The sequence below is a fragment of the Berghia stephanieae genome, chromosome 4, assembly GCF_034508935.2.
Source record: "Berghia stephanieae isolate SIO BIC M18660-M18661 chromosome 4, UCSD_Bste_1.3, whole genome shotgun sequence".
NCBI classification, from domain to species: domain Eukaryota; kingdom Metazoa; phylum Mollusca; class Gastropoda; order Nudibranchia; family Aeolidiidae; genus Berghia; species Berghia stephanieae.
Genome location: NC_088363.1, coordinates 43099186 through 43114185, shown reverse-complemented (window position 1 = coordinate 43114185; position 15000 = coordinate 43099186). Strand labels below are relative to the sequence as shown.

Sequence of the window (15000 nt, the reverse complement as noted above, 5' to 3'; positions counted from 1 at the left end):
AAATGATATCTTGATATATCTAGTTACACAAATGTAAAATGGATTGTTTCTTACATGACTGAACATTTACTAAATGTTTCCTGAATGACATAAAAAAAAAGCACAAAAGATAAAACGCGATGAGATTAAAGATAAATATCTCAGTTATTAATATTGATAAGAATAATAAAGATATTATTTTGCGGTGATAACAATAAGTGTGACGAAGAACAGTTTACAAGCACCTAATAGTTTACAACAACAGAATAAAAAAGAGCAAAGTAGCATCACCTTCGTTTATTTTCTTATTTGTAAACAACCAGATTTATTTGTCCGAGCAAGCTTGCGGGGTTGCCTCTAATCACCTTCTGTGATTGGAAAATGGCTACAGTTAAGCAATCTTGGTTTTTCTCATCCCTCGCTCCCTCTCTCTCTCTAGTAGTATATTCTGGGGCTTTCGACCCTCTTTCGCCGCAATTTGCCGCAATCTAGAACATTTTTTAAAATGGTTATTTCCCTTTTATTGTTTTAACGTGTGAAAAATTAGCCATTTGTTATGATTATTTCCCTTGCATTGTTTTCAACTTGCCAGGAGGAGTGTCCTGGGAGTTAGTTGTTTTTATTCATTGACTTTTTAAAATCAGTGGTGAGATTGAATCAACCTGATGTATGGTGCAAAGCTTCATATGTCTCTCTAAGATTGACAATCATGATTCTTTTTTTTCTCATTCCTTAAACGGGTATAGGGTTATCGCTAGTATAATTCTCTCTCTCTCTCTCTCTCTCTCTCTCTCTCTCTCTCTCTCTCTCTCTCTCTCTCTCTCTCTCTCTCTCTCTCTCTCTCTCTCTCTCTCTCTCTCTGATCGGCCCACATATTTTCTTTTGGTCATCTTACTTTGAATTATTTTTATGGAAAGGTAAACAATGTTTATCGTTTAAAATTGATAGTGCATCTCGTTCAACAACCAGGAACGGATCAAGGCTTGAAGATCTGTGGGAAGGATTTGTTTCTAACTCGACCGATTGATAATGAACCTCTACAACCGCCATAGTCTTGAATTTGCTTTATTGCTACTGGTATGACAAAAAAGCACTGCTTCGTAGCGATGAACTTAACATGTCTGATATTACCAGTGGCCATGGTGAACTTGATTACCTGGCTACCGATTAGATTGTCTTCTGATTTCTATTTTGTCTGTAACTTCATGTTTGAAAATACCACAAACCCCAGTATTTAAGTCAGATAATGAGAGTATTTGTCACAAGATGTTGACACATAAATACTTGGAACTACACTGTAAGACCTTATATCGCCGTGCATTTCAAACATTATTGAAACTTGTGAAAAGTGTTCATAATTTGGAAGGCTCATTATTTCGCCTAAATAATAAATAAGTACCTATTTTAAAAAATCTCTTCATTCATTCCATAGGGCGAGGTTATGATCGTGATGTTGTTGATGATGATGATTATGATGGTGAATTGATCATAATCATGATTATTATAATTATTTATTACAATTATTATTATCATCATCACCATCATCATCATCATCATCATCATGGTCATTGTCATGGTCTCAAGTGAGTAAAGAGCTACTCGACTATGCATAAAGATATATGTAGAATGAGGCCCAGAATTTACTAGTTACTATAAATGAAAAACAATTAACGATTTGTTTACAATGAAATAAAAATAATGATGAAATTTAATTAAAAGAGATAAACAGTGATCGTGGCAGTTACAAATAGAGATATGAATATTTTACGTAACTTATGATAATATGTCAGGTTCATAAGTTTACGTTTCCAGGCAGTTGATGGGCTTGGATGATCTATTCCTCTGATAACAGAATCGGACTCGTAAAATTCCACTTCCAGGCAATTGGTAAGAAGTTATTGTGAAGTCCTCTGACAGCGGGCTTGGGTTTGATCCTTGAAGATTATACAGTCAAAGTTAAAAGCTCCGGCGTCTTAATGGTGTAGATATAATATCTACAATGTCCCAAAAGATAAAAATCTTCCAGTATATATATAGGAATAGAGCGACTGGCCGTCCGGCATAGATTGTGGAGAGAAAGTGAGTGTCAAATGTTAGACCTATCAGCTTTTATAATAAGTGGCTACGTGACAGAATGTCGAACGAAAAGTATTCACTAATTAGAAATTAATTCGAGGGAAGGCTATAAAAGGAAAGACGATCTAATATTAGAAGGTAAAGTTTATCTAAGCCTACCGAAATATAACTGGAGTGAGATGAATTCAGTTCTTAATAAAATAAAATTTAATAAGATAATTGTGAACAATCTTTACTGTGACACCCCCCACCCACGTTTAAAATATACTCTTTAACCATTATGGGAAAGATAGATTTTACAAACGGAAGTAAATTTACTATCATGATACTCTAGCATTAATCCATTGTTATGATTTGTGCTACAATTAAATTATTTATTAACTAGACATGGAAATGTTTATATTAACGTAGGTATATGAATGGGCGACAATAACAATGAAAGATTGTGATTACAAATCATTGTGATGAACGACATGATGGCAATGTGATTACAAATCATTGTGATAAACAATAATGATGGCAATGAAGCATGATTAAAGTCGATGATATGAAGGTAATTTACTAAATGAAATGAATGAAAATGTAAATGAAATATTGACATTTCAATTATTAATCATAAATGAGTGAAAATTCATAACAATAATAGATAAAGAGAAGATTTCCCAAATCATGAATGGGTATGGTATATATATCCAAACAATACTCAATGTTACATTAAGTTGGGTCATCATGTTTACAAATAAAATTATCGAAATTGTGCGTTCTGATTTGGCATAGTTTGCGAGGTAACTAACAGTATGCATGGGAGGTTAAGTTATACCCTTCTCACGTGTTTATACTAATCGAGAAAGTAGGTCGGCGTGAATATTTTCACAGCCTGGTATGTGAGAGATACTGAAAGTGTAATTTTGCAAAAATAGACTCCACCTTAGTACTCTACTATTATTCATTTTGTTATTTCTTATGTACGTGAGTGGTTTATGGTCCGTTTCGACCACAAACTCTTTTAGCAGTAGATATCTGCTGAATGTCTTTAAAGCAAAGACGATGGCCAGGCCTTCACGCTCTATTACAGAGTATCGTGATTCTCTGTCCAATAATTTTCTGCTTGCATATAAGCAAGGCATTAGAGTTCCCTCATGTTCCTGTAATAGTACACCTGCGATGCCCTTATCAGACGCGTCAGTTCTTACAACAAATTCTTTTGATATGTCGGGTAATTTAAGAATTGGTTCTGAACAGAGTAATGCCTTTAATTGGTTAAAGCTATTCTGACACGCTTCTGTCCAAACAATTTTGTTCGGTGACCCATTCTTTGTCAGATTTGTTAGCGGTGTCGCGATGTGCGCGAAGTTGTAAATGTATTTCCTGTAAAAATTTAGGAGCTCAAGTACTTTGCGTACTTCTTTTTTTGTCTTAGGTGGTTGCAATTGTGCGATTTTTGTTTGTTTTTCTGTCTCGGGTGTCTGTGTCCCATGACCAACGGTATGATTAATCCTGCATTTGAAGCTTCGATATTAGTAAACATAGGTTGCGACACTGTGTCTCTATCAAAATACTTTTTTAGCATATTTGCATGGAATGTCTTTGTTGTGTTGTTAATTTTAATCTCGTAATTAACATTAGATTTTACTGCTGTTATTTTGAATGGTCCTTTCCATGTAGCTAAAAGTTTACTCGAGTCATCGGGTAAGAGTATTAGTACTTTGTCACCAATCTCAAATTTTCTTGACTTGCTTTTTCGATCGGAGTATTCCTTGTATTTCTCTGCTTTTTTAGTGACGGATTCCTGTGCTAGCTTACATGTATCCTCTATTCTGTCTTTCAGGTTTCTTACATATTCGTAAGCAAACATAATTTCGTTATTGTCCTCCTCATTCCCTTTACAAATGTCGGCTACTATATTGATCGGGCCGCGAGGTGATCGTCCATACATCAACTCAAATGGGGAGTAGCCTGTAGATTCTTGTGGTATTTCTCTATATGCAAATAGGATTGCTGGTAAGTATCTGTCCCAATCATCTGGTTTTTCTGCTGACACTTTTCTTAACATATTCTTTAGAGTGCCATTAAATCTTTCACAAAGACCATTTGCTTGGGGGTGGTAGGGAGTTGTGAATGAGTGTTGGATTCCCATGAGTTTCATGGTTTCATGCATCATATGTGATGTAAATTGGGGTCCATTGTCCGACAGTATCTCATTTGGTATGCCTATTCTAGTAAAAATTGTCATCAATGCTTCAGCTATGTGATCCGATGTAGTTGATTTCAATGCTATCGCTTCTGGCCACCTGGTTGCGTAATCGACTAGTGTTAGTATGTGTGTATGGTTTCTATCTGATTTTGTTAAAGGGCCTATAATGTCAATTGCAACTTTTTGAAAAACTTTTTCAATAACTGGGGTTGTCTCTAATGGCAATCTCGGTATTCTGCCTTTTGCGACTCTTCTTTGGCATGTGTCACAAGATTTCACATATTCTCGGACGTCTTTAGTAATTCCAGGCCATGTGAAATTCTCGGATATTCTCTTCAATGTGGAAGAGCTCCCAAGATGTCCAGAAGTTATTGAATCGTGCGCTATTCCAAGGATTTTGTTTCTGTAAATACTCGGCGTGACCAGTTGTTTAGCTATTTTGTTTCTTTTCCTATGTAACCTGAACAGAATATCTTTTTCAATGATGTATTCAACTTTGATTTCGTCCCTTTGTTTGCGATATTGAAATATGATGTTAAAGTCGGGTCCTTTTTCTGTTCTTCAATGAACGTGTTCCTGTCAAATTGTTGTGGTTCTAGAGAAATAGTCATTGGCTTCTCTGTTGTCTTAGTCATCTTTCTTGTTTCTGCTAGACAAGCTGTTTCTTGGGTTAATGACCATTCCTTTACATCTGTTGGGTTGTCTTTAAGACCTTTTATATTGCCAACAATAACATCAGCGACGGGGTTGGGAAGTATACAGCATTCCACTATTCCTGTATAGTATGGGGTTTCTATGTACACGTTAGCTGTTTCAAAGGTTTCGACTGTGCCACTGAATGTGATGCATTGTACCGTTTTTCCAGTTTTGTCTTCGTCATTGATCAAAGATGCTTTTATTCCTACTGTACTGCATCCTGTGTCTCTCAATATTTTGCAATCAGTTCCATTAGCTTTGCCTTCACAAAAAAATAGCGATCCTGATTTGTGAGTTTGTGTTAAAAGTGACATACCTTTCACGCAATACACATTTATATTTTCTCCTGACATTATTCGTGTCTGATTATTTACACTGGTTTGGAGTGATGCATTTGCAGTTTCTTTCGGATATCCCACGATTTTGTAACATTTGTCTGCTGTGTGGCCTTTCATTCCACAATATTGACATTTAATTATAGGTTTGTTGGTTTTCTTATACTCAGTATTATTGTCAGTGCTATTTCTTGTTTTGTTTTGATAGGGTCGGCTATGGTCTCTATTGAACTGTTTGTTCCATGGTTTGTTACTATGATCATCTTGTTTCACTTGCGTGTTCCGAGTGATTGATCGGCTCGTTCTATTTGAGTACTGAACTTTAGGTGTACCTGGACTCTGAGCAGCGGCAGCGTAGTATGGTTCCTTCAATGTTCTGCTAAGGGGTGTCAATGGATGTGCGCTGTTAAAGTTTTCTGCGTAGATTTTTAATTTGTCCAAGTTTTCTGGCTTTCTCTCTTTAAAGAATGCGACTAAATCTGGGTTGCAAGCTTGATAGATTCGATTCTTCAGCGTGAGATAGTAAAGGCCTGCAAAGTCGTCTTGTTTTACGTTTGCCAACTCAAGCCACCGATTTAGAAATTGAGTAATTCGGTTCACGAATGTATTAAAGTCTTCTCCACTTTCCGGTTTTGCAGTGTGAAACCTTTCCTGGTAACCATCTTCCGTTAATCTAAATCTTTTTAGTAGAGCGTCTTTAATTTTACCATAATCATCTGCATCTTCAGTTGTTAAGGTATAGAAAACTTTTAGCGGTTCTCCAGATAAGCAGTTAATCAAGGCTGTGGCCCATTTGCTTTCTGGCCAACGATAACCTTTAGCCTGAACTTCGAATCGGTGTAAGAAGGATTCTAAACAGTCTGATCGTTCATCGTATGTTGGCATGCGTGGAAGTTTCACGAAAAATTCATCACTATTATTATGTTTTTTTTCATGACCGGTTTTTGTTTTTTCAATTTCCAGCATCATTTGGGTCCTTTTGGTTTCTTCTTCTGCTAATGCTATTTGTCTTTTTAGTTCCCTTTCTTGGACTCTTTCTTCTCGTTCTTCTCTACGTATTCTTTCTTCGTGTTCTTTTTCTTCTCTACGAATTCTTTCTTCATTTTCTTCTCTACGAATTCTTTCTTCATTTTCTTCTCTACGAATTCTTTCTTCATTTTCTTCTCTACGAATTCTTTCTTCATTTTCTTCTCTACGAATTCTTTCTTCATGTTCTTTTTCTTCTTTTACTTTCTCTTCGCACCATGAAAATATTCTTTCCTGGGGTATTTCTAAGTCCTTTGCGAGACTTAAGTATCTTTTATATGCTTCCATGTTGTAATAAATTAGTTACGATGTTTTATATATATTATATTGACAGGATACTGTTACTGACTGTTTTATTTATTTACACTTACTGGAATGAACTGTTCTATTTTAGAAATCTCTCTCTCTTATTTCAACTTATTATGTATGTTGAATTTGATGCCTTTTATCGTTATATCTTATAAAGCAATGTGTCAATACAATGCGGAGTTATTATGACTTGTGTCAATAACAATGTGTCAATCGCGTGTACTCTAAACTATGTTACTACGAAAAATGTATCACCAATGTGTGTGACTCGTCGTTAGTTTGTGTACAATTATTCGCAATGACGCTAATATACTAGAGTGTGATAACAATAATAGGACGCCAAAATAATCCCAAGTTATCTATCACTAAATCTAACACGACGGCTAGTAGACTCCTTTTATTATTATTTAGTTTTTAAAGACTCACTTTTCAGAACATAATATATAAGTGGTTTTCGGTAACAGTAATATGCCAAAAATGCATTTAAAACAAATCACTATGCAAAACAAATCACGATGTCTATAGTTACTATGTGATGCCCAACTCATGTAAAAGAGAATAATGAAGGATATATTTACCAACTCAGTTCGTGGCTGGGACCTCTCTCTTGTTCAATGGTTGTTCAACAATTGTAATTAGGCATTGAAGAGTGTTTAACAGTGATGTCTGAAATACAAAACAATAAAATATCGTAAGATTTACAATAGTTACAAAATGTGTTCACAACACTGAGTGATTGGATGATAGGTGAATGAATCGTTATGGAATGTAAACATATTGAAAACAATTCATGAATGAGGCAAACAACAAAATGAAATGAGTGATATAATAACAAAGTGGACAAGGAATGAATGAATGAATGAAAAACTGAGTGAATAGATGAATGAATGAATGGATAATGTATGAATGAAAGAATGAAGGGAGGAATAAATGTATGAATGATTGGATAAATGAGTGAATAAACGAATGAATGGATGAATGAATGAATGAATGAATAAATGAATGAACAATGAATGAATGAATAATTTATAAATGAATAAATGAATGAAGGAATGAATCAATAAAATGCTATTCAATTTGAATGAAAGAATGAATGGATAAATTGCTATTCCATTTAAATGAAGAAATGAAAAAGAAAAAAAAATTAATCCTGTAAATAGGGAGTTCAATTAAAATATGATCAAGTGGGGCAATTAAGAGTTTTACAATTTAAACTTTAAAGTTAGATGAAATAGATATAAGTAACTAAATAAATTCAATTCTTTATATGTGTCCCCTCCAAAATGTCATGGTCTCAAGTGAGTAAAGAGCTACTCGACTATGCATAAAGATATATGTAGAATGAGGCCCCAGAATTTACTAGTTACTATAAATGAAAAACAATTAACGATTTGTTTACAATGAAATAAAAATAATGATGAAATTTAATTAAAAGAGATAAACAGTGATCGTGGCAGTTACAAATAGAGATATGAATATTTTACGTAACTTATGATAATATGTCAGGTTCATAAGTTTACGTTTCCAGGCAGTTGATGGGCTTGGATGATCTATTCCTCTGATAACAGAATCGGACTCGTAAAATTCCACTTCCAGGCAATTGGTAAGAAGTTATTGTGAAGTCCTCTGACAGCGGGCTTGGGTTTGATCCTTGAAGATTATACAGTCAAAGTTAAAAGCTCCGGCGTCTTAATGGTGTAGATATAATATCTACAATGTCCCAAAAGATAAAAATCTTCCAGTATATATATAGGAATAGAGCGACTGGCCGTCCGGCATAGATTGTGGAGAGAAAGTGAGTGTCAAATGTTAGACCTATCAGCTTTTATAATAAGTGGCTACGTGACAGAATGTCGAACGAAAAGTATTCACTAATTAGAAATTAATTCGAGGGAAGGCTATAAAAGGAAAGACGATCTAATATTAGAAGGTAAAGTTTATCTAAGCCTACCGAAATATACCTGGAGTGAGATGAATTCAGTTCTTAATAAAATAAAATTTAATAAGATAATTGTGAACAATCTTTACTGTGACAGTCATTATTATTATTATTATTATTATTATTATTATTATTATTATTATTATTATTATTATTATTATTATTGTTGTTGTTGTTATTATTATTATTATTATTATTATTATTATTATTATTATTATTATTATTAGCAATATTATTATTATGTTATTATTATTATAATTATTATTATTATTATTATTATTATTATTATTATTATTATTATTATTATTATTATTATTATTATTATTATTATTATTATTATTATTATTATTATTATTAATATTAATATCATAACCTATTATAATAACCATTAGTATTTTTTAAAGTGTTATTATTATTATTTTATTATTATTATTATTATTATTAGTAGTAGTAGTAGTAGTAGTAGTAGTAGTAGTAGTAGTAGTAGTAGTAGTAGTAGTAGTAGTAGTAGTACTAGTAGTAGTAGTAGTACTAGTAGTAGTAGTAGTAGTAGTAGTAGTAGTAGGAGTAGTAGTAGTAGTAGTAGTAGTAGTAGTAGTAGTAGTAGTAGTAGTAGTAGTAGTAGTATTGTTATTATTATTATTATTATTATTATTATTATTATTTATTATTATTATTATTATTATTATTTATTATTATTTTTTATTATTATTATTATTATTATTATTATTATTATTATTATTATTATCAATGATATAATTACTATTAGTTTTGTCATTTTTATTATAATCATCATTATGCTTAGCAATATAATATATACTGTTATCCTCATAAACTTCAGCATTTCATTCGTCATTATGATTTTCCTATATAAATGTTCATTAGACATATCATTATTGAAATGAAGCCACCGACTTAAACCGGTATATGAACTGGATGAATTCTGAATTCAACACTGATTTTACAGTGAAAATGAATTCTATACTGAACATTGAAATTACTGTGAAAATGAAAATAAAAACTTTCAAGGTTGTATTTTCGTTACATCGATTGAGATGTTTTACATTTGAGAGAAAAAACAAACTTACGGCATTTCTTTACTTGATATGAAAGCTTCTGAATACGATTGCGAAATAGAGTCCCGAAATATTTTTGTTCCACAAGGAGAATTCACGTCCAGCTTGAAATTGTTTGAAAAAGACGTCAATACAGGATCTCCAGTCACGTGGCAAGTGTTTTGAAGAGCAGCTAAAACAAATGAAATATTCTGATATTGAAAACTAAACTGTTGAAAAAAAAGAGTTGTGTTAAACGTATTATCCAGAGTTGCATTGAAATATCATATTTAAAGAAGATCAGATAAAAACATTGTCAAAAGCAGTACTTGTGGCAGCAATAGTATCTAGTAGTAGTAGAAGTAGTAGTAGTAGTAGTAGTAGTAGTAGTAGTAGTAGTAGTAGTAGTAGTAGTAGTAGTAGTAGTAGTAGTAGTAGTAGTAGTAGTAGTAGTAGTAGTAGTAGTAGTAGTAGTAGTAGTTGGTATTGTTGTTGTTGTTGGTGGTGGTGTTGTGGTTGCTGTTGTTGTTGTATTGTTATGAGCATTAGTAATAATAATAATAACAGTAATGATAATGATAATAATAATAATAATAATAATAATAATTAATAATAATAATAATAATAATAATAATAATAATAATGATAATAATAATAATAATAATTATTATTATTATTATTATTATTATTATTTATTATTATTATTATTATTAGTAGTAGTAGTAGTAGTAGTAGTAGTAGTAGTAGTAGTAGTAGTAGTAGTAGTAGTAGTAGTAGTAGTAGTTGAGGTAGTAGTATTAGTGTTTGATTGTCGCCTTTGTTACAACCCTTTTTTGCTCCAACCGTTGATAGGGTCATCAACCGTGTGCGGCTATGTGGTCTAGTGGTATGACACTCGCTTTCGGATCGGAAGGTCCTGGGTTCGAGCCTCGTTTGGCGCATAGTTGAGTCCTTCGAAAAGACTCTTTACTCACATTCTCTCACCGTACTCAGGTGTAAAATGAGTACCTGGCCGTTAACAGCGTTGTCTTTGTCCGAAAAATTGTAATATCGCCTAACAGGCGGCATGTCCCGTCCTACATGTTAAGTGTTGCTGTTGACCAGGGACCCCTTGTAAAGCGCTTTGAGCACATTTAGTGGATATTGCGCTATATAAAAGCTCATTAAAAAAAACAATTAATCATTTAATTTGGTTTTACCGATCCTATCGATAGAATGTTTGCACCGGAAGTTAAGCTTTACTAGCTCTGTATCAAAAAGAGGCAATTTTGGGGTGGTCGCTAATACACTACGATCCAGAGCCGGACTAATACCTTTCATCTGGATCAGTGGGACCTGGGGTCGAGGCAAACTGAAACTTGCACTAGTTGTTGGATAGGTCAAGAAGACGAAGAGCATCTGGTTGAATTTCGCATCGTGACACGGTTAGGAGGAAGTTTCAAGAAGGTAAATGAGATTGGAAAAGATTTGATAGAATGGTTATGTTATGATATTATTGAACAAAGTTAGAAGATCCACCCTGTATACCAAAAATATTACTTGATGCCTTTTCGTTTGTTTTTTTTTTTTAATTGTGAAAATCATTAATGTTCATCTATTTACAAATAAAATCATACTCACGATTGTGACAACACCATTCCGGAAATCCAATTTCCCCCTTCCCGCAGTCACATTTCCCATTTTGGGGGTAGTCTTCACCAGTAAAAATGCATTCTGCAATGTTAAAGATACACATCGATCAATGAATTTTAAGTAGATTCAGGGTTACTATTTACTTTTATTCACTGTTATATATTTGGTATAATGAACTATTAATATAAAACCAATTCCTCAAAGTAATGTTTTTACACGACTTAAACATAAATAAAGTCCAAAATGAGAGACTCTGGACCATAGTAACTCCTATTAAAATGCGGTTTAACCTTCGAATGTAGGCATTTATTCAAAAACAAAAGAAATAATTGCAAATAGGTAGGGCGAGGCAACGGATTGAATATATAAATAGAATGACCTTGACGTCACTTGGGTCCTTGTTATTGTTTTTGCCATCCGCGTGAGTAATTCTAACTAAACTGTATTAACCAGACTATAAACGTTCAATGTCATGCATAGTTTTGTGTGTTGGCCCGTTATACTTCCGGATGGCAATGTTGTAAGCTTCTTAGCCAAGCACATACTATCTATAATTATATGAAATTGACATCACTGACATTTTCATCATGTATAGTCAACCACCAGTTTTTAATGTGTTATATCTTATGGCCATAATTGTAGTCACTGTGCTTTCCCTATCTCACCACTATTATTATAACAACAACAATAAAAACAAAAAGCGAGGCAATAGAGGGCAAAGAAAACAAAAGAAAATTAAAGTTCAAATTGGCGATCGACCACCCCATCAACACTGTTCAAGCCCCAGCCAAACACTAATCAAAATTCAATTAGCCCGCCCCCCTCAAACACTGGCCAGCGTCCCCATTTCGAAACAATCTGACATTACTCAGCACTTTTGATCCCATCCCTATTTTAACCCCCATCCACCACCAACGCCGACAGCTGAGGTGAACGCTATTTTAAACACAACGACCAATAAAAACAAATTATCGGTTGACCCCACACAAATTTCAGTCACCGAAACTAATAATGGGAAACTCGGAAAAAATAAATTAAACACCAACCCTAACAACAAATATATGAAAGTCATGCTACTGAACGCACAGTCAGTTCGAAACAAGACAACAATATTGAACGTCATGGTGACGGAGTCCGAGACTGGTATAGCGTTTTTTACGGAGTCATATCTGCGCGAGAGTGGAGATGAGGTCATAATCTCAAATTTAACCCCTCCGGGATCTAAGCATTTTTTCTGCTGGCCGTAGGAGTGGAAGGGGCGGGGGAATTTTTATCCTCCACAAAGAAGACTTGAAGGTGGAGATGAAAGTCCAATACAATTACAAAACTTTTGAATGCTGTGAAGTTAACATCAAGACTAGACAGCAAAACCGCAATTTCATCTGCATATATCGTCCACAGCTTAATAAGAAAAACAAAACAACAACAAATGAATTCATAACAGAAATGAACAACTTATTAGATGTACACATAAGGAACCCCACAGTACCAATAATATTAGGGGATTTCAACATGCACTACGACAACCAATCAAGTCCCGAAGTGAAAACAATTACATCATTATTGGCTTCACACTGCCTTCGCCAACTGATTGACAAACCAACGCATCGACGAAACCACATTCTTGACTGGCTTGTCACAAATGACAAATCAAAAATATCAAATATCCACGTGACGGATCAATTCCTGTCAGTTCATTACGTCATCGCTTTTGTTGTCAATCTGACACGCCCACTCTCGATAAGACGGAGGATTACATCTAGAAATTTTAGAAACATTTACAAGGACAGTCTGGAGAGAGAAATAGCAGAGTGTTTTACAGATACCAAAAACCAGACTGCAATCCAATACGATGAGAAGCTCTCTGAGCTCTTAGAGCGCCATGCTCCAACAACAACAAGGACAGTCACGAATCGACCATCGACCCCGTGGATGACAATTGCTATAAAAGGGGCCAAATCAGAGAGAAGAAAAGCAGAACGACGATGGAGATCAACCGGTCTTTCCATACATAAAGCTTTATACAGGGAATCAAGTCAAAAAATACGCACGCTGATTACTAATGCAAAGCATGCTTATTTGAAAGATAAAATCTCAAATTGTCCAACAACAAAGATAGTATACTATATAACAAAATCAATGACCGGAAAAAAGATTGATTGCGTTTTCTCTAATACTATCCCAGAAAAAGATCTTCCAAATGAATTTGGTTCCTATTTCCAAAACAAAGTGTCCAACATAAGACATCACCTTGACCAAAGTTCCGCGTCTCCGCCAAAACTGAATCATACAATGGCAAGAATTCGTTTAACAAATTTACCCCAGTGACTGAAGAAGAAATCAGGAAAATCATAATATCTTCTCCTCTAAAACATGTTGCCTCGACCTAATCTCCACCTCACTATTACTTGAATATATGGATACTCTCATCTCCACTATCACTAAAATAGTCAACGACTCTTTACAATCGGGAACAGTCCCCGATCCTTTCAAGCACGCCATCGTTACTCCTCTTCTGAAAAAGGCGAATCTGTCACCAGAGAATCTTAAAAACTTCATACCAGTTTCCAATTTACCGTTTATTTCGAAATTCTTGGAAAAGGCTGTCGCAGCCCAATTGAACGATCGTTTGATAGATTACAACTTATATGAAAAAAATCAATCAGCTTATAGGCAACATCACAGCACTAAAACTGCCTTACTAAAAATTCAAAACGACCTTTTGTGTGAGGCTGCCATGGGTAAAGTTTCGGTTCTGGCCCTCCTAGATCTAAGTGCGGCGTTCGACACGATAGACCATTCGATTCTAGTCGAGCGTCTCTCCAAAACGTTTGGATTTCTGGAATAGTGTTAAAATAGTTCGAGTCCTACCTTATCGGCCGCACACAAACAATTCAAGTAAAAGGAATAAAATCGGATATTTTTAAGGTTGACTTTGGTGTGCCCCAGGGATCTGTTCTGGGTCCCATTCTCTACACTTTATACACACAGCCATTGGGGGGTGTTATAAGTCACCACTGTGTCACGTACCATGTGTAAGCTGATGACACCCAGCTCTACCAATCCGCAAAACCAAGCAAAATTAAAGGGTTATTGAAATCGTTGGAGAACTGCATTGAAGATGTGAATAACTGGATAGTAGCTAATAAACTGAAAATGAACGATGAGAAAACAGAACTCCTATTATGTCATCCTAAAAATAGCATTTGTCAACAAGACCTTTCCATTTGTATCGATGATGTGAAAATAACGTGTTCTGAAAACGCCAGAAACCTGGGACTTTATTTCAGCAGTGACCTGTCCATGGGATATCATGTGACACAACTTTGCAAAGCATTGTATTGTGAAATTCGCCGTATCGGACAACTTTCGGCATTTTAAAATCAAAATTCCTTAAAGACTCTAGTGTCTGCTATTGTTTTTACTCGTTTAGACTATTGTAATTCACTCCTGTCTAATTCCCCAGGTCTCTTACTTGATAAACTGCAGCGGTTTCAAAATCAAGTTCCTAGAATAGTTTTAAGAAGAAATAAGAGAGAACACACGACTCCAATGCTTTTGACTTTATACTGGCTTCCCATTAGGGCCAGGGTGCTCTTTAAGGTTGGAGTCATGTGTTTTAAATGTTTTCACGGAAGCGCCCCTGTTTATCTCGATGATCTTGTCGAACCATACGTTCCGCCCCGTGCATTGAGATGAGGTGATCATCGTCTACTTAAAGTGCCAAAAAAGGGTAAAAAACTCTCTGGCAGATCCTTT

At 34.5% G+C, this 15000-nt stretch overlaps 1 protein-coding gene across 1 annotated transcript in view; it reads right to left on the bottom strand.

The window, feature by feature from the left end:
• The window catches only part of LOC144970629 (uncharacterized), a 15638-nt gene extending 4175 nt beyond the window's left edge, over positions 1-11463 (bottom strand). The window contains exons 1-2 of the mRNA XM_078910452.1: positions 11230-11463; positions 9643-9802 (exon numbers count right to left, since the gene is read on the bottom strand). Coding sequence (XP_078766578.1) covers positions 9643-9802; positions 11230-11344 — 275 coding nt within the window. The 5' untranslated portion in view covers positions 11345-11463. The remainder of the gene's footprint in view (positions 1-9642; positions 9803-11229) is intronic.
• Positions 11464-15000: the final 3537 nt, after the last annotated feature.